At 41.5% G+C, this 25,826-nt stretch overlaps 1 protein-coding gene across 2 annotated transcripts in view; it reads left to right on the forward strand.

Moving 5' to 3' along the window:
- The window catches only part of CREB5 (cAMP responsive element binding protein 5), a 254,166-nt gene that overhangs the window by 188,788 nt on the left and 39,552 nt on the right, over positions 1–25,826 (forward strand). For both annotated transcript variants that reach the window (XM_059818931.1, XM_059818932.1), the window contains exon 7: positions 248–358. In XM_059818931.1, coding sequence (XP_059674914.1) covers positions 248–358 — 111 coding nt within the window. The remainder of the gene's footprint in view (positions 1–247; positions 359–25,826) is intronic.

Here is a 25,826-nt window from a genome sequence, read left to right on the forward strand (position 1 = left end):
GGTGGCTGCTGCATTTGTTTACTAAAGAACCTTTTTCTTTATAATTGGCTGTGAGTTTTCAGGGCCGATTCTGATGAAACACACGCCTGCGTGCATACACACATGCAATTCACAACACAGATTGTTATTTTTCCAGTCGTGACTTGAAGAAATAAAGCTGAGTCCATTTAAATAGAAAAGGAGCGTAAATTCTTGCAAATGTCTCCAGACGTTTTCAAACCTTTTTTTTTTCTTTTTCTTTTAAAAGATGGAGCGACAAATGTCAATGAACTCCAACATCATGGGGATGCAGGGGCCGAACCTCAATAATCCGTGTGCTTCACCTCAAGTCCCCCCAATGCATTCAGAAGCCAAAATGGTAAAAAGAGAAAATAAAAAAAAATATTATTTTCTTTTCTTATATCGCTCGTGCATACTGGTTACCCAGACAGTGGGGGATGTAGCCAGACACTGCTTACTTCATTCTTAGTCATATGTTATACTCTTTTTTAATACGCTGCAGTAAATTGCCTTTATGTCAGTTTAGTTTATGAACTTTCAAGATGTTACTAGTCCTAGCTGAACTCTTGGTGAGAAGGATCTAAAGCGAAGAGTGGGCTATCTGATCTGTAATGTGTTAAATAGGATTTTTGGTGCAGATTAGTAGAATTTAAGGAAATGGTCTGGCTGGTTCTCTGATGGTGTCTGTGCTCCACAACTTGGCTTAAAGAAAATTGTCAGTTAATAAAAAGTTAAGTAAAACGTGTCTGATGTGGAGGGAGTGTACATGGTCTTTGTTTTTTCCAGATAGGCGCATGGTGTGTCAGAGTAATGGCAGTATTGGAAAAGCAGACTGAACGATGTATATAAAACTGTGATATTTTTGTTTGCTTGAGTGCAACAAAGGTGTTGCCATCAAAAAGAAGAATCAGAATTTGGACAAAAATTATTTACTTACACGAGTCAAATGTCATAGTGTTTTTATTGTATGTCTTACAAGGTCAAGGCTTCTCAGGCATATGTACTGGTATAGGATTAATGTAGCTAAACTAAACTACAAGTGGGCATTTGTAAATTTTCCCCAGTTTTATATGCACTCTCATGGAGGTATTCGGCACTACTATCCCTGGAACCGAGTTCATGAATGTAGAAACACTTAGGCTTTTTCAGTTTCAGAACTGCCATTTGCTGGCTAGTGGAAATACGAGGACAGAGGTTTGCAGTTTAACTCTGTAGGGTTTTTATCCTCTCAAAATATCTCATCATAGTGGAAAACAGGAGTAACTTCATTGAACTTCTTTCAGTGGCATTTTGCCAAAGTAAAATTGTCGTAAGAGAGAGAATGAAATCAAGCCGACAAAGATTAAGCAACCGCATGTTTTTATATATTTCTACTTTGCATGACTGGTACAGCTTTTAAAGTTGTTGTCATCTATCCTGAGGCAAAGAAAAACATCTTCTTGTCTATAGGCATGGTGCATTCAAGAGACTCTTGGTTAAGAGCAACAGCATATTTGAGCTTATTCTATTTCTGTTTTCTTAGATTGGATAGGTCATGCCTTCACCTCACTGTTGGTCTGGGTTAGGCTGTTAACCCAACCTCTGTTAACACCCCGTCTAAAACCGCACTCCGTAAACATGCAGCCAGTTGGCCAGAAGAAGAGCAATAGCCAAAAATGCTGGCTCCCCCAGCCAAGGAAAACCTGTGGTCAAGAGTTCTCTCTCTGCTGTACCACACAGTGACGGTGACATGCCAAATGGCAACAGCATCTGCAGCAGAGCTTGTTAAAATCTTTTTGGAATAGACAAGTGTTTTTTCAACTCAAGCATAGCTGAGCCAAACTAAATACTCCTTGGCTGAATAAATCTAAAACGGGCATCTGTTTTGGGGACTGAAGGTTCTGTAGTTTACTCTCCCCCGGCCACCCCCTGCCTTTTTGTTACTGGAAGTGTGAGGCTACTTAAGAACAAGATTAAATTTTTGGTGCATATGGTGAGAATTCTGTTCTTTAATAGCTGAAACTGTACATTAATACAAATTACTTTTTAATCTGGATAAGCAGGTTTTGTCCCTAAACCTAACGTATGAAGGCATGGTTCTTTCAGGAAGACAGTGCTATCAGTTCCAAAACACAGTATAGTGAACAAGCAGTCCCTTTGCATCTCAGGGGCTTTCTGCCACTCTTCCAGAGGTGGAAAAAAATCCACATGCATTAGCTCTTAAGAGTAAGAGGCATAATTCAGAGCTCCAGGACCTTTCTTCTTTTTAAATGGAGTTTTTTTTTAATGTCCTATATTCTAGTTTTATACTTCATTCCTGTTTGAGCATACATGTAATGTAAAAAGCCTCTTCCTTTAGCCACTGCTTTGAGGAATATGAATCTATTAACAATACTCTGCATGAACAAAAGTGTAAAAAAATGTAGGAAATATTCAGAGCAAAATTATTTCTTATCCATAAGTTCATTAATTTTATATCTGAGTCTTCTGTACTACAGGCATGTTTGTTCTTATTATTAACTATTTCACTTTGCTTCATGCTCAAAGCATGAGACTTCGCATACTCCAGTGACTTCTTTTAAAAAGTTGAAAGTGAGGGTGCTTAGTACCTTACTGGATTGCGTACCTTACTGGACTGCATTAGGAACGAATTTCAGATTTCCCCAGATTCTGCTAATGGTATTACAGCTGCTGCACCCAGCACTGCATATGTTCTCTTTGGCTGGCTCCCCTCTGCGAAGAATATATGTGTTGAACACTAGGCAGAGTCATCTAAGGTGCTTGCAGCTAAGGACTGCAGTAACTGCAGAAATTTGGGGGACTTCGGGGCTGATTCATCAGCTGTCCAAATCCATGGCAGATGGATCAGCATTTTCTTTGTGCCTACATGGGAGAGGGCAGGTCAGGCTCCTCTAGATGTGAGACCCAGATGTGAGACCAAATCCTTCTGGCCTCATGAAAGTATGTACCTGAGCAGTGCACGCATGATTTGATATGCAGCAGTTGTTACCCTATTTGGTGATGCGTGTGACTTAATTTGCTTCTGTAAAAGAAATATGAATAAATAATATCAGTATGGATGCTGTGTGATGCCAGTTTTTTTAGAGAAAGCAGATAGATGGCAAAAAGTTCACACCCTTGACTGGTCCCTAATCAGTTTGCAGTAGGAAATGGAAGCCAGTCCGATAAATACATACATGTACGAGCACATACACAGACACATATAGAATATGTGTTGCATTAATGTTTCTGTAATATATAGTTTATTTATCTATTTGTATTTTAATCAGCTTACCTGATCAAATTACCTGACATTTATAGAAAGCTATATTCTGCCACCCAAGATGCTTGTTTCCTGGTTTAATTTTTTTGGGAGAATGTTACTTCAAATATTAAAGTATTGTAGATGACATCGCAGAACTGATTTAATTTATCACAACAATTTCAGTTTCCCTCACAGTGTGCCTCTCAACTAGGTTATCACCTAATGCTTTAAAACTGTCCTAGCAAATGAATGAGTGAACATCTAAATCAATACAGCTTTCTTCTTAGATTCAGAGCTGAGTGGATAAAACCTTTATGCTGCCCACCAAAAACACACATTGATTTTGTATTAAAATATATTGCATTGGAAAGTGGAGGAAACATAACTCTAAGTGTACATGGTAAAAATACACAGAATAGCACCTGTAGCATATTAACATGTGGTTCAGTAGGCTGAGAATATTATGAACTCAGAATTGTTGGCGGTGCCTTTACCTTAATATACTGCTTACATACAGTTTGGTTTGCAGTTTCAGAGTGTTCAAGGTTTTATAACTTGGAAGTGCAATACCGTGTGGATTACTGGAGTGAAAGATAGATAGTGTGCACTGAACCTCTGGAACGCTGTGTGAGGGCAGGTCTTTTCGGTGGAGCTGATGCCTCTCTATCTGAATTTTGCAAGGCATTGATCTTCACCTGTAGAGATTTATGAGCTCTGAAAGGAGGTATAAAAAGCAGGCTGGCAATGAAAATAATCTAACTTAAAAATGCAGTTTTCAATTTGACCTGTTAATTTTTTCTTTTACACTCTCCCTCAGCCCCTTGCTGGATACATAGTTTTATAAAATTGAAATAAAATATAGTAAGTGTGTCTTGGCTGTGCCTGCCTTCTTGACAGAATCTGTATGGTTCTTTAAAAAAAAAAGAGTAATTTCCATATCAGAAGTGTGTAGGGTTGTGGGCTATTGCTTTTGCCTTGTATGCATTAGTAGGTTGAACAGTAATAATAAGAAAATTAATTTGAAAGTGTCTATCAGATGTAAGAGTGAAAACATAACCAGAAGAGAAAAGTAATAAACCAGTAATGAGCATGTTCCTAATTATAATGGTAAAATATCCACTTTAATTGAACCTCATAATTTACCTAAGAATGCTGGACAGCTTTGACGGAGGAGGAGGAGCGGTGAAAGAAATTGAGGTTAGCCAGTTGTCATCAGCACTAATTTTTATTCAACTTAATGAGAGTTAAGGGTCCAGATCCTACTGGTGGCTGAGAATCCTGGTCCAAGCGTCGCTGAGCTCTCCATCCCAGCAGAAAGGCAGGACTGGCTGTGGGAACCTGGTGCATTTGGTACAGCTGTCAAACAGGCACTGCGCGCTTTCTCCAGAAACAACCAAGCGGGAACGGCTCGGCTGCAGAGGTGGCCAGCTTTCCTCGGGTGCAGATTGGGGTCTGCATTTGGATGCTGCTTCTTGTTTGACAAAAAATGTGCGTTTCTGTGCCCGGGAGCTGTGGTGGTGCAAATGGTGCAAAGGGGGAAACTGCTGGAGTAAGTTCTTACCCCCGGCCCCGGTTTGATACTCGGCTCAGCCCTTGTAGCAGCCCTTGGATGCGGAAACAAGAGCACTGCCCTAACAGCAGTGGCATCCTGGGACAGCTGGTGGCCTTGGGAAGGACATCCCGCTGGGTACCAGCTCTGGGACCAGGTCTGCGAGGTGCCCATACTGATTTCAGGCAGGAGGCTGGTGCAGGCAGTCTGGGCAGGATCAGAGCCACTGAAGCTCTAGGTTTAGCTACTTAACACTTCATGACTGAAGGTTTTTTGTTAAATATAATAAACGGTTTGAAGTCTGTGTTTTTCTATCAAGCTGGCTGGGAAAGGAATCGCTTTAGTAGAGCAACATGCGTTGCTTCAGGGCCAGAAGGCTTTTCTTCACACAGATTCTGGACTGCTGAGCAGAAAGAAAAATGTCGCATCTCTGCAGAGCTTTCAACAGCAACTGCTCATCTTGTCCTTCACAATAAAACAATGAAAGCAGCAGAAGCAAAGCGCAAAAGCAAAGCCTTTCAATTTAAAAAAAAGAGCTGTGACAAAATTTCCTGTATCGGTAACTGAGAAATGTTTTCAAGGAAGGGACTGTTAAATAGTTAAAAAACACAGTGCTTCTGCAACTGTTGACAAAACTCACTGTTCTGAAATTGTATCTCCTGTTACATTTACACTTGTGTTTTAAAGTCCCCAAAGCCAACCTTTCAGTGTGCTGCTGATCTACGCTTTAAAATCCTCCCCGGGCAGTAGCTTTGCCTGCAGACAGTATGCCTTGCTGTGGATTAAGGTATTAACGTGATGGGTAAGGCTAATCATATTTTGTTTTGTTTACTGAAACAGGACCTTGTACCCGTCATGCCTAAATGCTGGATTATGAACTAGGCTGGGTAGGAACTAATTCTTCTTAAGCTGTCAGTGGCTCAATAAGTGCAATAGAGAAGTGAGGCGGTTCAGTTACTCATAGCTGCTGTGAGTACGTGTTGAATGTTCGATCTCGCTTCTCCCGAGTGCATACAAATTGTGTTGCTTGCTGCAGACACAAGTTGTAACAATTCTTTGCATTTTTCTTTCTTTGTGTCACTTCGTCCTTCGGTGATCTTATCAGCACTATTTCCCTAGAAGAACTTGGATTTCTATTATTTTGTTTGCCTTTATTCAGCTCAGTGTTAAAATGACCTCGCTTTCTCCCCCACCCACCAGCCCTCACCCTTTCTTTTTCGCTCTGTTTCTCCGCCACCCTCTCTTTCCTCAGAGGATTTACTGTCTTTGTAGATTTGTTTCTGTTTCTCCTTTTCCCTCCAGTGTCCACCCTGATTTTGTAACCATAGCAATAATTGAAATACAATCCTAATATTTGCTTGCTGTAGCTATCATCTAGCCCAACACATGAACTGCTGGCTTTTGTGTGTTGCAAGGTTTTGAACTTAAGTCAGATGCATCTGTATACGTGAGGGCAACTTCTTTGGTGCTGAACCATCCCTTCCAGAAAATATTTTGTTTGTGTAAAGTTGTGTGTCAGTGGGAGCTGGTGCAAGTAAAAGCAAGTCCTTATGGTAGTGAAGCCAGGGAAAAAGGAAATTATAAAAATAAAAACAAGGTTGTGTTACAGGGAAGTTCTGCTTCGCATAGATATGTTTCAGTCTTTTGCTTGGAATTTTTACAGCTTTCACTTTCCAAGATTTCCAAGATGAATAATGGAAGTTGTTTTGCACTTCAGGCTGCTGCGTGTTAAGCCTGGTGTTTGCTTGGGATGTACGAGTGCATCTCATGACAAGCGACGGGCTTTGGGGCAGAGGGGATGGTGTTACACACTTTACCAGCTCCATATTTTAACCACTGAGAACACAAGAGCTGGAAGCAAAATTTTCATGGCAATAAATCTCTTCTTTATGGACAGGCTTAAAAAGCATGTTCTAAAAACTATGCAGTAGCTAATGAAGCAGTTTATTAATTATGTTAGCGTTCTTGTGAGATAAATAATTTTAGACTGTTGAACTGAGAGAGGAAAGTGAAGTGACTCACTAGAGGCCACACAATTTGTCAGTGGAAGAGCTGAAACAAGCACAGAAGAATTTCTGGCTGCCACTTCCAGAGAACACAACTTCTGTCTGAGTAGCATTTATGTGTATGTTCAAGTTAATTATTAATATTGGTAATAGCAATATAATTGTTGAGATATAGTGTCTTTTCAGGACCAGTGAAAGAATGGGGAGACTCTGAACTCCTCAGACTTAGAGGGGGTGCAGGCTCAAATTTAGGATTCAAATCCAAATGAAGGTGACGGTTTGTGCTTGGATTTAATGCCCCCAAAATTTCCTGAAATTTACTGATGAGATTTTGGCTCAGAATGACAAAAATTAACTGATCTTCTGAGACTTCTGTCATCCGAGATGATGGAAGCCTTGTGAGATCAGCTTCGCTGGCATCGTGGCTTTCACTGAAATCTCAGGAGAGCACTTACTTTCACATGTCAACCATATCCAAACCAGGACTAACGAATACCCCTGTAGAGCTCCTTCTAAGATCACAGGCATGTTTGAAATACTGCTACAAAGCTGTGTTCAGTCTGAGGAAATGCTCACAGCATTTGTTGTTTCTCTGTCAGATATGGTCAGTGACAGTTTTCAGTGGTGGGAGGGTTATATACTGGCTTCCAGATGTTCATTAGTGCAACTTCTCTTATTTATGTTCGGAGAATTATCAAGGAGGTAATTTAAAAACTGGGACAGGCTGGGTCTCCCACCCTGGAAACACTTATGCAGCAAACTTTGCTCCGCTTGCGGTTTTTACTCACAAATTGCTGGCCAGTAATGTTTATCTGAGATTTTAGAGTATGAAATGCTATGAATAATCTTCCCAAATGTGGTCTGTAGTCAGACTGCATGGGATGTAGCGTAGTTGGCTGTGTCCTCTGCGCTCTGTATCCTCATTATACTGCAATTACTACGTAGCCCACCTTACCGGACCCCCCAGGGGATCTGAGCAGTCTTTACTCACAGCTTGTTGCTCATGTGCTGGAGGACTGATTGCGATTTCTCTGGCAGTGTGGGCACCTCCAAGTTACTCTGCTTTAGATAGTTTACCCCATTTTAAGTGACTTACTTATGTTACAAATAGGACAGCAAAATACTTGCTATAACTGGAATCATTACCCATTAGTATTGCAGAGGCAGGGGGAACATGGACTATGACCAACTAAGATGAACTTTAAAGATTTGACTAAAAGACTGTCAGTCTTTTAGGAATAGAACTTAATTTATGCAAAACCTCCCTCTTCTAGTCATGGATGTGCTATTTTTTCTCCTAGTTTATATATTAAAGTCACACTGAAACCAACTCATTACCATATTGAAAAATGTTCTAAAAATCTTATTTTATGTTAGTATCAAATTCTTCATTTAGTAACAATATCAGTGTGGAAGTACTTTAATTTAGGATTGTTACCTTCGTTGTATTACGTTTTCATTCATGAAAGTTTGGTCTTAAAATTATGTTGTAAAAAAAAAGAAAGCTTTTGTAAAATAGAAAAACAGCAGCCAGGATTCCCGTAGCTTTGTTTTTTCAGTCTACTGGAAATTATTTAAAAAAAATAGCCACCTTTTCACTGCAGCTCAACATGTCTCCTCTTCTCTCCTCTCCCATCCCCTCCCCTCCGTTTTAATTTTCCAAAATAAGTGTTCAGAAAGGAAACAAGCCCCATAAGCAGCTTAAAATAGAATTTCACACTCCTCTAGCTTTAAAAAATCAGAGACAACATTTCTGGTAGAGTCAAAGATTACTTTTAAAATTTAGCCCTGATCCTCAGCTGCTGTAAACCTGTATAAATTCATTGACTTCAAAGGAACTGTGTGGTTTTTGCATCAACTGAGGACCTAGTTTATACTTCTGAATCTCAAAATTTTCCTTTAGGCAAGCTCTGGCCCTTCCACAGTTTGATACTGCCAGGTAAGCATTTTGTTGGTTTTGGCTTTTGGTTTTAACGTTATTCTTTTATTTATAATACAGTACATATTTGCCTCTTCTTTTTGCACACTGGTGTTTTGCCAACTCTTCCAGCATCTTATATGAACTTTTTCTGACTTCATTTTTCAACTCTGCTTCCTATAGGTGTTCATTATTTTTCAACTCTGCTTCCTATAGGTGTTCATTACATAATATTTAAAGATAAATTATTTTCTTTAAGCCCCACAATAATATCAGGAGATTGTTTTATCATTGATTCATCATACCAAGCGATCACCAGGAGTTTTTGACTCTCCTGTATCAGTCAGTGACAGGTCTTGGTACCTGTCCCTAATGATTCATAATGAAAAATTGCCAGATATTTCTTTGAAACTGATGGATGATTCATGTTATTATATTTAGGCCACATTATTCTGGAATGTTTAAATTAGACTAAAAGACACCTTTGAATATACATGTGCAAACATAGAGTACATTTTTAGTTTCCCATCTGGAAATGCATATAAAGTCCAGGGCTGTTTTCAAGTCGCAAGAAATATTGTTATATTTTTATTATGGTATTTCAGTTCACACTCATACTAATATGAAAAGTTTAGTAAATGGCATATCCTCAATACTGCCCTCAAATGCCAAGGTTACACATCAAGTCCAATGGGATCTAGCAAATGTTTAAACTTTTATTAAAGCCCAAAGCCCAAAATAGACTTTACTAGACCTGTACAAATTATTTTAAATTATGTAAATATTTTTAATATGTCTGGCTTCTGACAGAACACCACTATACACCGAAGTATGACATTTGCCTTACTGTGCCAACTTTTTGCTTTTTTTTTTCTTCCCAAAATACCTAGCATGATTACTGGATTTGACTAGGGTCTGCTTTATGTGCTGCTTGTGGTTCAGGAGAAATATATGTAAAGAGGATGGACTGTGTTCCCTGACTGTTAACAGAGGCTCTTTAGCATGAGGTTAAGCGTGAACTTTGTTTTGGCTGCCAACATAGCAGCCAGGAGATACCCAGGATAAGGGTGGGTGAAGTCCTGATCTGCTTTCCATCTGATGGACGTGTGCCGCTGCTCTGAATGCCGGTGCTGGTGTGCAGTGTTTGTGTGTGTCAGAGAGAAAACTATGTATTTGGGTTTTTGTAACAGATAGATACTGCTCTAACTTAATGTTCTAGGAATCCTCTTACATTAAAAAGTCCTGCCAAAACATTATTGTCTGGATGTATACAAAATCGGGACTCCGAGTACTTAATTTAAACAAGAGGCAGTGGTAGGCATAGTAACAGCTAACAATCTGAAGAGCTGCAGGTTTGTTGGTCAAATGTCTGCAGGTGTGCGTGTTTGTGCGCATGTGCATGTGTGTAATTTTTTTTCTTTTCTGTGGTTTTGGTGGGTTTTTTTCCTCCTTCATTCCATGCACATTTACTGTGCAAGCATAATCTTATCTATGCCTATTTGGCTAACTTTGTCCATCTATTTATTTGTGCCTTACCTTATCTTTTGATAAGAAACCACTTTTCCTGAAATACTTTAGAATGCTGAAGAATAATAAATAACTGAAAATCCATGTGTATTATCCAAAAATCACTTTCTAACATGTAGGATGACTACCATTTGCATGAATAACGGGAAATTTGTTCTGCTACATCAATTTGCAGAGAGTTGTCAGTCTTCTAAATGATGTTAGTGGCAGATTAGTTTGATTGGAAACTTGATCCAAGCAATGTTTGAATCAGTTGAATAAAGAGTTCCCAGAGGTAATCCAGGGTTTATGCAAAAACTGGTATGTAACTGCATCACTGCTGAGAATTAAAAGAGGAATGAATTGCCTTTGGTGAAATTTGTGGTTATTGGGATTGTCCAAGGATACCTAAATCCTTCATTTCGGAAAACAAGGTAGCTTGATCCCATTTTAAATATTTTAGAAAGTAAAACTTCCCTTTCTACTACACTTAAAGCTAAAAATGTGTTTAAGCTAGTCTTAGTAAAACTGGTGTATGGGAAGCTAGTTTAATACCGCCCACAAAAATCCAAATAACATAGCTGTGACTTGTAGTCCCCATCCAGCATGTGCTCTCCTCCTAGGGTAGACCTGGGGCTCCTGACCGCCATAACCTGGACAATGACCAGCTGGATGAAGTAGCTCAAGAGTTCCTCACTTTACGAGTTCCCGTCTTTGGTTTATCCCCTCCAGAGTGAAAACAACAAAGACCATGAATATGCATTTCTCTGGAGTATATAAGATCTTTCTGCAGAGATTTTTTAAGGTCTCAAGCAGAAGTGAAGCTCTCTTGAGTTGGATGTGTGAAAGGGATGATAAGGAACCAGGATAAAGTCTTGGATGTCTTTAACCAGAGATGCTGTAGGTCGTGCTGAGGGCTACACTTCCCAAGGTGTCTTTCTTTCAGAAACACACTGCCAGCCTCTTGGCTGTGACAGGACAAGAGAAATCATGAAGTGCATGTGGTTGGGAAATGGCATTTGCCTGAAGTCATGGGCTGCCTGCAGGTCGATCTCCATCTTTTGTCCCTCGGTGGGATGTTAGCATCAGGAGTGATGGACCGATATCCATGCAAGGCTAATGGTGACAGCATGTGGTCCAGGAGCCTCCCCACAGGAGCCTTTGCAAAAGGCAAGGAGAGGAGCCCAGCAGGCTCCATCCAGGCTCCAGGTGCTCCCAATATTGATACTGGGCAGCCGTGTCCAGTGAGGAGAGAGGGTCCGCAGTTCTGGTGCTCCTGAAGTGAAAAAGCGTATGTGTCCTCTCTGCGGGGCATAAAGCAGGACCCCTTCCCCCACAGTGTTTGTAAAACACCATTAGAGCCCAGTCCTCACCAGCAGACATCTCCTGCCCCTTCTCCAGCCTTGGCGGAGGGTCGGCACTGGTGTTGGGCTTTGCTCTCTGTGGGAGCACATGCAGGAAAGCTGGCAGGGCATCTGTGTCTCTGGGGCAGCGCCTTTCCTCTTCATTTACACACCCAGTAGGTAATGTTAGCATGGTATCAGTGAACACTATACCTGTCCACTTGAATCTCCACGTAGCATTTGATGTATCTGCCATCATAATAAATTATGTACTTCAAGGAGCAATAATAGCTGAGTTTCTTGAGACGAGAAGAGTCACGTTACCAGAAGTACCAAAAAGGCTGATTAAAATTAAATCGTAGCAGACAACAGTTGTGTTACAAAGGAAGGCTCTATTACAGCCAAGTCACTTTCTTTGCTAACCTCTGACTTATTTATTTCTCCTGCATGCTGCAGCCTGCATACTCTTTCTGGTTGTAATGAGCATTAATTGATTAGCTGGATCTATGAAGAGCTTGAGCACTCATAAGTACTATCCCAGTGGGTACACAACTAAATAGTTTATGAGGTAATTAGTATTTTAATGCCTTTTCTAATGAGCCTTTTCTGTAATGAAATCTCATGAGAACATTATTGTTCATATATATTTCTTCAGACACAACAGAAGGTAAGCTAATGCTATTAAGAGATTTTAAAGCTAGTTTATAAAATGGTTTTTAGTAACTTATTTTTGAATACTTGCCTTGGTGCATTTTATTAAAAAAAAGCGCCACCTTAATTTTTCCCACCACTCTGTCTCTTGCACTCCTCTCTCCTGACAGAATTCTTACTCTATACTGCAATTTCAAATAATTGGGATAATTTCTGAGGCTGCTACCCGATCTCCTAAGCTCAGCTGTAAGTAAATAATACCATACTGTCTGAGCGTGTTGTTTCAGATGTGTTCTCATCCTGGAAAAAAAAACAACTCTGTGCCTGGCTGCACAGTGCATGGATTTATGACTGTGTCAAGTTTGAGAGAATGACCAACCCCTACAAAGCTTTTCAATGTCAAGCTGAGCCCTATTCTGGAGGCTCGAAGGCAGCACAGAGCTTGCAACCATACAAGCAGTCTTACTTCACCTCCTCCTTCAGGTTCATTGGATGTACCCTGTTTTACCCAGGTTTAACCCATAGTGGGAAGGACGATGCCTGTGCCTTGCATTTTATTTCTCCGGTGCCTGAAAGAAGGCGGCTTCAGATGGCTTTGCTGGGAAGAGTTTTTGGGTGTGTGAATGGCTCATTTTATCGTTGGCCATGGGGACAGTACTTGCTTTTTATTCTCTGGAGATCACAAGGTATCAGCAGCTTTTATGTTCTCATCTCTTAGGGCTCACTTCCTCCAGCTGGGATGTGCAGTCTTGTCCTGAGTGGGACTACAGCTTCAATTTAACAGCAGATAGCGATGCGGTGAAACAGCCCAGGTCGAAGGCCGAAGCATGTATGTTTTGGAAACCTGTTTCATCAATCAGTTTTACGTAGTCTAGGTGATGTATGCCTTAAAATACTTTGGAAACTTCATTTTAAGATAGGGATGTACAACTCCTATTTAACACTAGAAGCTGTAGCAGTAAAGCTGTAAGAAATTCCCCTATATGGATCTCATTATGTAATGTAAGATGTAATGAGTCTAATTCATCCTTGGGGTGTTTTTAATGGTGTCAGCACAGTTTCGCCAAGGATGGATTTGGCCTAAGGACACCACCGCTATAAAACCTTACTGTCTTCCACTGGTATTTCTCTCTCTGTCTCCAAAGCTTTACTGAGACATGTTACTGTGATATATTAATAGCCTAGTACTTCTTGATGGCTCTAAGTTATTAGTAGTATGTATATTGTTTTCTTCAAACGAATATGAAAAGCCACATTGTCAGTTAGGGTAATTGTAAAAGCCCCTCCAGAACGTATAGAAACTGTGTCCTTTGACTTCACGTAATTGATGTTGCTTGCAATACCATGCATTAGCAATGCTTAGGAGATGAAGAACGCCCAACACTGACCACTGCTTTCCACATTGCCTGCCATCTCCACACCCTTTTGCAACATGAGACCCAACAGCACAGGAGAGGCTAATGCCTCCTGTGTCAGCTCCTAGCAGCACCCGCAGAGTTTTCAGTGCTCACCCACACCTTGTGGTGGAGCCTTCTCGTTGACACACAATGAGACCCACACTTAGGATGGAGGCTGAACAGCCTGATCTGTTCCCTCAGCTGAGATGTGGTAGCTTATGTCCACATTTGTGCAAAATAAATCAGATTTGCCTGAATTGCCTTCAGAGGTGAGTCTGCCACCCCGGCCACTCTGAGACCCTCTGCAGGGTCAGCAACCCAACGGGCTGTGCCCATGCCAGTGCCCAGAGAAGAAAGTTCAAGCAAGAAGGTGCACATCAGGTTACCAGCCCAAGAGTAGAGGAAAAATATCCTCAGAGAAATATTTTGGTTTCCATTCTGGAAATTGCGTAGAGGGTGTTCCTGCTCTATATTCAGAAGCTTCCTTAGGAGAGAAATGATCCGTGAGCTGTCTGAGGGTAGGAGCTCTGAACTGTCTTTGATGGCCTTTGGACTTTTCTAAAGCCATCTCTGAACACTAACAGAGCACAGTCAGAATTAAATTGGGGTGCTGGGGAGACTAGTTGACAGATGTTGCTTTTGCTTTTGGTAATATTTCTTTTAAACTTGAAACGGGTTGGAGTTGTTTTGCTTACTTTTTCGGAGACTCTATTTTTGTTTGTGCTTCCTGAGTCATCACCTGTCTTTGCCAAGACTTTATTACATCTAACAAAAGGTATATTATTGATGCACTGTGGCATGCACAAAGCCTTTCTATGAACTTCACTGAACTTGTGGTCCTCCCAGATTCATTTTGCTCCCTGTCTCTGCTCCCAGGCAGGTCTATGCTCTGTGCTCTGCTCTGACAGCGTGTAAACGCTGAGCAGGCTTTGAAAACTCATCGGCTTAGAAGCTCAGCTTTCTCGACTTCTGGTGCAGTTAGATCAGTCCTCTTCCCTTTCATTCTATAATAACACGTGTACGTACATACATATATAGATCTCTCTCTTTGGTGATTGCTAAGAGAACCGTGGAGAAGTAGGCACTGAAGAAATGTCTTGCCTCTGTTAGAAATACTTGGAAAGAGCAAAAGGCACTTAAAAGATAAGTTTGGCACTTTCTATTTCTTTCTCCTCTTTGTGTGTACCATGAGGTCATGATTAACGGCTTTTGTGATGTTTGGAGGGCAGAAATCACTTGTATGTTCAATTCAGGAAGACCTCTGAATCGGCGGGGCCCAGGGGAACCAGCAGCTCTGGGTCTGGAAGGACCCGTGATGTCATTTCATGTGGCCACGGGGGATGCAGCTATTACTTCTTTAGGCATTATTCTTGGATAGCACTATGGTGTGTGGGTTTTTTTGGCCTCCCAAACACATTAATTCTGCCCTGAGCAATGGAAATATTCCCCACCCTCGGAGGAGGCTGTTTAGGATGGGGGGAGTCTTAATGTGCCGGCCCGGGGGGCTGCTGGGGGTGTGCATGCAGTAGGACAACCAGAGAGGACTTTACAGATACGCTCCTAGTGATGCAAACTTAGTTCAAAGGAATGGGAACCTGTAAATGAAGTTTACTTGATATAAAGCTACTACGAGATAGAGAAACATACACAGTAGAGAAATAGGATATTTTGACATTTATTCATGGCTTTCCTGGGGTGTCTTGGACTGTATAAACTCACTGCTATTGTGTTAGTGAAACCCTAGATTCCCTGAGGCCATAACTGTGACTGGAATTTAACTTCTCTTGCTTTGAAGAAAGAAGAGAAGTAAATTTATTACACTAGTGTAATTCCTGTCAATTCCACACATGAAGGAATTATGAACAAACACATAATTTAAGAAATTATGGACAAACTCATAATTTCCTGACAATTTCCTTCCAATTGATGTGCATTTTGAGAGTATAGATTTTCTATATAGAAGGAGGAGTGGAGTTGAACGCCTTCTTTTTCTTCAGTCCTTTTGTTTCAGTAAAAGAAGATGCTATTGAAGACATGTTGGGTAGTCTGTCTGGTGTCATAGATGAGGTCTGCAAGAGATATGCTATCTCTGTTTTGCTTTTAAGCTAAATGAATACATTTAAAATGCATGGGTAGTTTAAGCATCGTATTCTCAGGATATCTTATTTTCTTGCCATCTACTAAACTTTAATTCAGAATAATTGTGTGTTGTATTTACAGTTCAATTTAGATAATGTTTACTTATGTTTACATATTGTGCCTGGGTAATAGATGGCAGATATAGAGTGAAATTAAAACATAGAGAACCCAGACAATAAACATCCCAGACTCATGTCTTTGTGCTTCTTCATAGTGTGATTTCAGGATCCAATTAAGCAGATGCTCAAGTAGTTTGGGGAATCAAGCCTTAAATTGCTCGATTAAATTACTTTTCCCTATCAGCATGAGCTTCAGTGTCAAAAGATAAATTTGCAGTCAGGAACAAACATTTAGGAAGAAAAGCATGACATAAATTAACCCACCTCAAAAAGCCAGAAATAAACTGTTAGCTAACAACACAAAGCACAAACTGGAAATGTAGGAAAATACAGTATGTCTTACTACAGTGTTGCCTATTTTGAAGAAGATAGAGCAAAGGATATGCCTGAATTTCATCAGTACCGAATTGTTTCCTTGGAATATGCTACTATTTCGCATTTAGGCGTTACTCTCGTTACTAAGTTGGAACATTTCCTTTCCCACCCCTGTCAGTCACATTCCGATCAAACATTTGTCCCAGTGCATTTTTGGGGATGGGGAACCGCTAGTGGTGTATAATTTAAATTAAGTACGATGAATATCCTAGTTTATGTGTAAATAATGTGAAAATCAGGGATGTCTTACATAGTCAAGTTTCTTTACGAATATCACTGCTTTAATTCACTGAGCAAAGAAAAAAAGATTTCTGGATTCGTAAATGAAGCTGAAACTATGGGGTTCGCAGTATGAGGGCCACCCTGAGTACAATGTCTGCATTAATCTTTGCTCCTTGCACAGGAGGCTGGAGCTGCCTGCCAGAGCTAATGAATGGATTCTGACTCCACCACATTAGGCTATTACCAAATACAAAGGCTGGTCACAAATTATAGTTTGTCTGATGGCTTCAGATATAAGCATTAGAAAAAACATTTGCTTAATAGTAGTAATTAGTCAGTGATAGAGGCAAGTTTTGCAGATTGCTTTGGAGCACTGAAGCAAATGTGGCTTTCTGTGGGAAAAAGCCTGTTGCCTGTCTAGCAATTCATAAAAAGCAAAAAAAAGGTGCTTTAGTTACATCCCGTCTAAAGGTGAGACCAAACCACAGCGTTTCTACAAAACCCAAATAACCTCAGTCTTTACTCAAATGCTGTAGTGTTTTAGGACCACTACTTTCCCTCAATTAAACAAAAAAAAACGTATTGAGAGATGTTTCTGGCTTGGATTAGGATCGTGCTTGCAGAGATAGAGCGCTTCACCAAGTGGATTCTTTTTAGCTTAAACCTTAACAGTTAAATTAGAAGAAAACTCACAACTGGCGTAGAGGAGCTCAGCAAATCACCAGGCAGCCTGGGCTGCTGAGATGCTTTCGTTCTTTAGCAATGAACTCATACCTTGGGCTTTTGTATTCTCGGGCTGAAGAATCCATAGTTCAGAGAACTGCTAGAACAGGATGGTTAAATGAAGCCCAACAGTAAGCAATTTGTGTTACTGAAGCGTGTCATTGAAACTTGGCACAAGTGCTAGCTCTGAGCTTGTGCTGTGGAATGGTTTTAAGTGCTTGTCATCCCATAGATACTGCTGCAAATGTTCTGTACTGTCTCTCCTTTCCTGCGCTGTCTGGGAGAGTGAGTACAAGAATAAGTCTGTGCGTTTTCATTTGTTTGACTTTGAGTTTTCTGTGCTTTGGTTTCAGTAGCATGGCTATCAGATGAATGAGGTTGTATCCATGCCAGGAGAGATGCAAAACAGCCCATTACTTCATTGTGTGGTTGGTTTGCTTGTTTGTTTTAAAAGTTTGCATGTACTAGTGAATGCAAGGGGATGATAGCATCTAATAATTGTAGTGCTGGCAGGAGCAATGCAAGCTCACCCACACAGCCTGCCAAGGTACCTCTAGTCTGGCTTGCAACACCTTTTTTTTTTTCCAGCAGTTGTCCTGCTGCCATAGTGCAGAACCAGAGAGTAGCTCTAAAGTACTCTCAACTGGCATATGCAGTGAGACCACCAAATTAATTTTCCTTTTTGATGTGATTAACAAGGGGTTCCTGCTGTGAAAGTCCTCGTTTCCACTTTTGCGCTGGTGCAACTAAAGGGATATTATTCCCTTCCCAAGCTGACTGTTCTGTGAAAGATTTTGAGAGGGATCTGCCAAGAGCAGAAAGTATGAATAGATTAACAAACGCTGGTGATCCCTGCCTTGCTTTATATTTGCAGGCTTGTGTCAATAGGGCAGAGAAATGTAAGAATATCCTAAAAAGCTGGTAATAGTTTCAGTGTGTATAGTTTGCTTCAGTAACTGTTGTTCTACAGTTCTGAGTATTAATTAAAGGTACCGTGATGAGGGCTTCATCCGGTGCCTATATCCTCTTGGCATGGACTCAAGCATGGTAAGGACTTCAGTGGGGCAGCCTGTTGCTGTGACTTCTGTGATCTGGAGCAACAGATCATTAAACAATCAATTTTTTTTAAGGATGTCTTTATCAATGCTAATTAAAATACCTGTAATTACTTAATTATCTCATTAGTTGAAATAATCCTCCAGATTATTTTCTGTTTACTGGGTTGCTAGGGGTACCTAATACATCAATATGTGTAGAAGTGTTCAATGAGATTGCCAGATTTTCTGAAAGATAAATAGTTTTACATGCTTCAGAAATAGACTCCAATTGGCTAAGGAATTGGCCAAAGACTAAAAATGTGACATCATCCTTGGCAAGTGATAAAGATATATTTTTGTTAACGGACACTATATAAAAAGTACACTATACTACTTCTAAGCAAAAATCTGTGTCTAAGAATAATGAAACGTCTTTTAGTCGAGAATCGTTTTTAAAAGAAATGCAGTTTACTGACCAGTCCTCCGTATGAGTCTGCTTAATGCAATGTATTTGTTCTTCTATATCCTTTTTTATTTAAATACAGTTAATATATATGAGCTATGAATACTTTTAAATCAATACCATTATTTATCAGATAAATAGAATTATTGCCTATTAATTCTTCCATCAGATCCATGTTTTTGTAATAGACATACTGTAATTGTCTTCTTGAGTCCAATCACATACTTCAACTTTCAGCAATTATGTTTTAACTTAATTCCAATGACTGATTAAAACCATGTGTATTCAGGTTTAGATAGATGTGCTTACTACGGGGTTGTTAAACCTGCAGAAAATATGTTTTTAATAATCCATTAGTATTTAATTAGCATGCAATAACTGTCTTATTAAATCTAAATTAAAACCTTATTTGAGGCATGTAATTGAAAGTGCCACTGGGTAAAATCTAATCTGTCACGGATGAATTTACATGGAATAACAACGCCAAATTTTTCTTTTCTGCAGTTTTCAGGGTCTTCCCAAACATTCACTTAATCATCACAGTGGAATCTTGCAACAATCAGTTTTCTGCAAGTGCAGCATTTGAAATGCTTTTTGGGTCAGAGTTGTCATCTTTTGAGAGTTCATCTCGATTTGAAAGATGATTCTCTGGGTGGAAGATGAGGAATTCTTAAACCTTTACCAGATGCCAAAATGTGCATGGGGACCCAGTGAATGTTTCCCACTAGCCAGTGAAGAAGGAGGGCTGGTTTGCAATGCACACCACATGGTTAGGTGTCCCTCAGCGCCTCAGCATATGCTGACAAACATGAAAAGAAGAGGGGTTTTTGTGACCCTATCTCTTTATAATAGAAGAGTTATTATCACATGTTGCTATGTACGAGCGGTCACCCAACACAGCTGCTGAGAGCGAATTGCAGCAAAATTAGACTATTTACAGAAATTGTGACACTTTTCACTGTTCCGGGATAAGAGTGATCCAGAATCCATCCAGAAACGTGAATTCATAAATGCTACTGGTGGATTTGCTTCAGCAAGACAGCTGAAGGAGCCTGTGTAAATTATCAAACCAAATTGCTTGTAAAATGCTAAACATCATTGGTTTGAGATTAATAGCTACTCGGATCCCTGTAAAGATGTGTTTAATTAACTGGCTAGCAAATTTATAGCAAAAATATCCTCTCAGATCTCTTTGCAGAGTCCAAGTCCGCTGTTCCCCTTTCTCATCATAACCCCTTCCCTCCTTGACAGTAAGTGCGAAAACTGCAAATGCAGGAAGCGTAAGATGTAAGAGCTGTAATTTAGCAGGTGAATCACAGGAGATGATTTTCCCCAGATATTTTATATTGGTGCTTATCCATTGTCAGCCTCAGTCTGCTTTGGGTGCTAGTCTCCATGGACATCAAGGTCCCATTTGGGAGCTAACATTTATCTTGGTTGTATTCTTATCTTGATACGGGCAATGTTCTCATGAACCTGGGGCAGTTCAGCAGATTGGGATTTGGCCGCAATGGATGGGGTAGATTCCAGATGTTGATGGGGCTGTCTAGGGATGCAAGACTATGGTTAGGAAGGGAGTAAATGATTATCCTGGATGGAGAGCAGGGAGGAGTGGCAAACTGTTTTGCTGATTCCCTAGCCAGTGTTGGCCAGCAACGCCTGAAGTCTTGACAGACCTCAGTTCCTGAGTTGTGGTGGACAGTTCTGTCCCTTCCTGAACTGCTCATAGGACAGAAATTGAACTCACTCCTCTGTTTTTTTAACAAGCTGGGGAGGGTGAAGGTAAAAGACCATCAAAGAAGGATGTAGAACAGGGAAACTTTCAAAGGGGAAGGAAGAAACTTGAGAGCAATCTCTGCTACGGGCAGAAATGTGACCTTTGAAGGAAGATGGGAATTTGCAAAGACATGTATAGTGCAACAAGGCGAGGTGAACACAGAAAGGCATCAGGGCTCACTTGCAGAGGGACAAAGAAAATTATCTATCAGTGATGGGTGTTCCCCTAGGACTACCCAAGTCAAATTAAATGGTTCCTTTTACTTGTAATACGTTTATGATTAGGCCACACATGAACAGCTGTCATGGTGAATGCACTATGTGTGTAAATTGTGATGTGTTTATTTGAACTCAGACTCCAAGTGTTACAGGACACCCATGCAAAACTGGAGTGCTCTTACTCTGGAGCAGTGAAAAGTGTTACAATTTCTGTAAATAGTCCTACTTTGCTGCAATTTGCTCCCACCAGCTGTGATGTGAGATTGCTTATACAGAGCAACATGTGATAGAAACTCTTTTATTATGAAGAGATACAGCAAAAACCATGGGCAGCAGAATTCATTAAGACCACCTAAGCCCTGTAGTAGTAATGACCCAAGTACATGAGATACAGTCAACACAAATGACTATACCCCATGGAGTTATTCAGAATCAACACTGAGATGTTGACATGGCAGGGAGGTAGCTATGGCTGAGAACTGTCGAGCAGAGGAAATAGGGTGCAAAATGATTTAATTGTTCATCATCTTCATTTGAAATTGGTGGAGTGTCAGATCCAGCTATGGAAAATAGCCAGGGTTTATTTACATAGCCCGAGTTGAGTCACCTGTCTAAATCAGGAGCCAAAGCTCCTAATAGAGTTATTGGAATAGGTTAAGAGCTAATTACAATCTAACATTAGGTTCTTTGAATGGTTCTCTGATGGCACTGTGGGACTGGGGGCAGCTGAGGCTCCCCAGCCAGGTGACTGATACAAGTAGCGTGAGTAAGCACTCACCCTCCGAGCTTCAGAAAGTTCAATGGTGGAATATTCAGTGTTCATCACTATGGTTATGCATGGTTAAAAACTCTGCGAGTCACAGAGAGGGACATGGTAACTGCTTAGTGAAATAGCGTATATATTACTAGCAGTTTGGGGTTAGAGCTTCACCAAGGAGTAAATCTAGTGTCTATGGAGCTATGTTGACTTCAGCAATACCAGTTTACACTTGCTGAGAATCCGAATCAGGGTTGGGTTTTTTTAATCAGTCTTTCATCTTTTCCTGGTGCATGTTTGCATATGCTCTCTTTCCCTCTCTCCCTAATATTTTTAAGCAAAAGAAGCTGCTGTGGGATCACTGAGGACAGGGATATTAACATGGTTATCAGAGAAATTATTACGTGTGGTTCATTACATTGTTTTTCAATGCTGGCCTGTAAAATCAGGATTACTAAAACATAAAAAAGTATCTCCGAGATTGTAAAAAGTAGAAGTATTTGGCTTTCATTTCTAATCAAACAGGCTAAATATTCATGTTTATGTGCCTAAATGAAACTCTTGTATGCAGTCTTCCACCCCATCTGCATGAATAGTAGCATTGTAACAGGATGAGGTCACTGCAGAAGGGAAAGTGAGGTAAGAACACAGCTGAATCTACAGCCTCTCTGCTACATGGTGCACCAGCTTGTGCTTAAAGGAATACACCACTTTTGCCTGAGCCAGAGTTGCCGCAGGCACTGCCTGTGGACCTGAATGCCTCTCGCAGGGCTCTAGATGCATTCCTGGCTCTACCGTATGGTCTGATGCACAGTGTACGGTTTCCTCTGCTTTTACAAACTGCTCTTCAGAGACCTCTTTACACATCTAATATAAGTGAAAATCCATATGGTTTATTTTAAAGCCTTCATTTAAAAAAAATAAACAGTTATCAGGCCTCATTCTGCTCTGACTTATGTGGCGTAAATCCTGAGCAGTCCCTTTGTAATACTCACTGATGTTCAGGATTTATGCCAGCATCAGGGGGAGCAGCGTTTGGCCCATCAAAGGGCTTTTTCCCCCTCATTCTTTTAAAAAGAAATGACTCAACTTTTTATAAAGAGTGATGGCTTCCTATTGGCGTCACCTTTGTACCTAGTGGGAATTCTTGAAAGTATACAGTATGGCATATCCTGGTGTGCCGGTCTGAGAGCTGGGCAGTGGAAGGGTGACATAGCAAAGTGGCATTTGAAGGCGGGCAAGATTTGCTAAATCTGTATGTCAGTTCATATTTTACCTATTCCTTGTATTAACTTTAAAGGCCATCTAAACAGGTTGCCAAGGGTACACTGGCAAATCGCCTCTCCTCACCCACCATCATAATTAGAGCTCTGAGAACTTGGAAAAACCTGCCTAGTGAGCAAGTCCTTCTCGCCCTTTTTCCACGAGGCTTTCCAAGCTCACAAACCTGGGTAGACTTGGAGCAGCTGCTATTGCAAACAAGACTGTCCATCTCAGCCTCACCACCCAGCGCGGGAGCCAAAGGGGCTCTGTTTTCATCCCACGCCACCTCTTGCTGCTTCATCTTCGCAGTGCAGCTCCATGAGTTCCCAACAAATTTGTCCGAAAGAGAAATATCTTCTTGCTCGTGATCACCTTTGCCACGTTGTGGGGCAGTGAACCCACAACTCTTCTTGACCCAGACTTATCAGAGTAGCCTGTTTCTATCTCACATATCAAACTCTTCTGCTCAGGCAGTTGCTGATAACTTTGAGGTCAGACCAATATGCCATCTGATGTTTCTGGAAGCAGGACACTCAGTACTACTGCAGCAGTTCTACTGCTACAGAAGGCTTCTGATCAAGCTAACACCAGATTTTATTTGCCCATTTTGGCTTTTTTTTTTCCTTTGTTTTTTTTTTCCTCACCTCACAGGCAGTGGGTTGAGCCACAAGTGTTATCAAAATAAAGTTGTAAAAGTCTTAGAAAGACTTTGTTGCTCATTCAGTACCCTCATCTTTGCCCAGCTCAGCAAAACCAGGTAGGAGCTGGTGAGGCAGAGAGAGAAGTTTGGAGAGCCTTTTCCCTAGGAAAACTAGCCATTTTTTGGTTACTTAAGCCAAGACTTTGTTCACCCTGGATTGCCAGGCAGGACAGCATGTGTGTGTCCTCCCTGTAGGAACAGGAGCTTAGAGACTCTTATCTCTGTCCACAAATCCCCCAAACACCAAAATAATTTCTGTTTTTTCTGCCCCCACAACATCTGACTTACTCATAAGCACTGGAGCTGCAAATGGCAGGCGGAGAGCTGCCACTGGCCTGCCCTGGTCTGGCCGTACTAACATCTGCGCTTCTTCTTGCCCTCTCTGCCCCAGCTGGGAGTTTGGGATTGTGGCAGCACAAGGAGAGAGGGAGGAGAGCTCCGAGCCTGGGTGATAGAGGGAGTGATAGTGGGATGAAAAATGACATAGAAGTAGGGGAATAAATGAAGCAGAAACTAGAAAGGAAAAAAAGCATAATTGTATAAGGAACCTGCAAAAGGAAAAGTGTGTCCGGAGAGATGCGGGCAAAAAACAAGTAGCGCTTCAAATAGGCACATTCAGTCTCTGGAAGCTGGATGGGCAGCACAAGTTGCTTTTATTGGGAGAACACAGTAAATGCGACACAAAAGACTAAATGCTTGTGCTTCTTTCCAATTCTGTCCTTTGGTGTAAATTGCATCTGACTCTGCTCTAGGAAAGGAAAGGTTATGGGGCAGAAGCAAGAGGAAACGTGCAGGGCTGCCGGAAGCAGCGGGTGCTCTGCTTCCCCTCCCTCTCCTTCCTCCTCCTCCTGCCCTTGGCCACCTGTCAGCATCCCCTCGCCTCCCCCATCATCCTCACTCCCGCCAAAACCTCCCTTTGTCTTTATGTCCATTTTGAAGCCCGGTCTTGTTATGCTTTAATTATATTTTCTGGTGGCCGTTGCTTCTTTCCCAAACGTCTGTGTCCTGTTTTTGTCTGACTTTGGAAAGGCGGAGAGTCGGAAAGTGTAGGGGGAGGAATGTGGGCTTTTGCAGCCCGAGCATAAACGAGCCTTTTGCTTCCAGGTCAGTAGTTCAAATCCAGCCCACAGAAGTCGAGCTGGAAAGTGATAGCTGCTTTGGAGCCCGCGTGTGAAGTGTTAGTTGGTGGTCTCACGCAGGTTCGGAGCAGACAGGTGTCCAAATGGCTGCTGGCCCTAATTGGCATCTTTGCTGGCAGCTTCAGAAGTGGGGCCAAAGGCTGCGTGGGCAGCGAGCCCACGATACCCTCGCCTGGGTGGTCCGCCTAAGCTGGCGTTAAAACAAGCTGGCAGGGTAGCCAGGGAGGGCTCAGACTGCTGTTGTCTGTGTTGTACCCGCTCTGTAAATAAACAGGGATATTCAGCTTTGAGTGCTGTTCCCGCAGCTTTGATTTCACTTTTAAGAAAGTTCTTTTTTTTCCTCTTCGCACCCATTTCTTTTTTTAAACCTTGAAGCAATTAAACTTTGAGGGAACTAGTGGATTAGGAATATAGAACTAAATTTACAAAGAGGCAGTTCAGGGAGGGGCCCCATTTTGTGGGGGCTGATGGAGATAAATAAACTGGTGTTACTGGGAACAGCCTCTGTCCAAGACAATTTAAATGATTTTTGTCTACCAAACAGTCCCAGCCAAGCTACCTGCCTGTCCTCGGTGTAATCACCCTTGTGCTAGTACAGGATCAGTGAATGTAATTTGGAGCAGGATTATGTCTTGGTCCGTGATGTTCCTGCACCATCTATCTGTTTCTGCTTGCATGATAGCAGCTTCCAAAAAGTAAAGCTCTCTAAGATTTTTACATGCATCTCTAGAAGCCTCGAGGAATCTTATTTTAAATATGTGTACGTACATCCTTCAGCTTCCCCCTTTTTATTTGCTTTTGTATTTCTGCAGACCCCTCAAGCCCCTGGAAATCAGGTGCCTGAGGCTGTGTTATGCTGCCTGTGACAAGAGCAGGCATGCGGGTGCGGAGTTGTGTGATGGCGTGAGAGTGTCCTAGGCTGTTGCTGAGAAATACAGTGTCTTTTAGTGGTGCCTGGTTGCTGCATAACCTTCCTGTCCTTCTCCTGCTCCAACACCCTGCATGGTCAGCGGGTCAGGTGGCTGCTGCAGGTGAGATTTCAGAGTGTGAAGGATGCAGTGGTGCCCAGATGAAACTCCCTGAGACCCTGGTGCCCCCAGACAGGGGAGCAGGGGGTGAGGCCGAAAGATTTGAGGCACATGGGAACTGGCAAGTCTCTGTGCTCACAGGGCAAAGCAGGGTCGGTTCGCCCGGCCCCAGTGCACAGGTCTCCATTGCCTAGCCCACCTCCAGGCGATCAGGACGAGCTGTAAATGAATCCTAGTGAACTCCTCGTCCGC

Source organism: Gavia stellata, chromosome 6 (genome assembly GCF_030936135.1).
Source record: "Gavia stellata isolate bGavSte3 chromosome 6, bGavSte3.hap2, whole genome shotgun sequence".
NCBI lineage: Eukaryota > Metazoa > Chordata > Aves > Gaviiformes > Gaviidae > Gavia > Gavia stellata.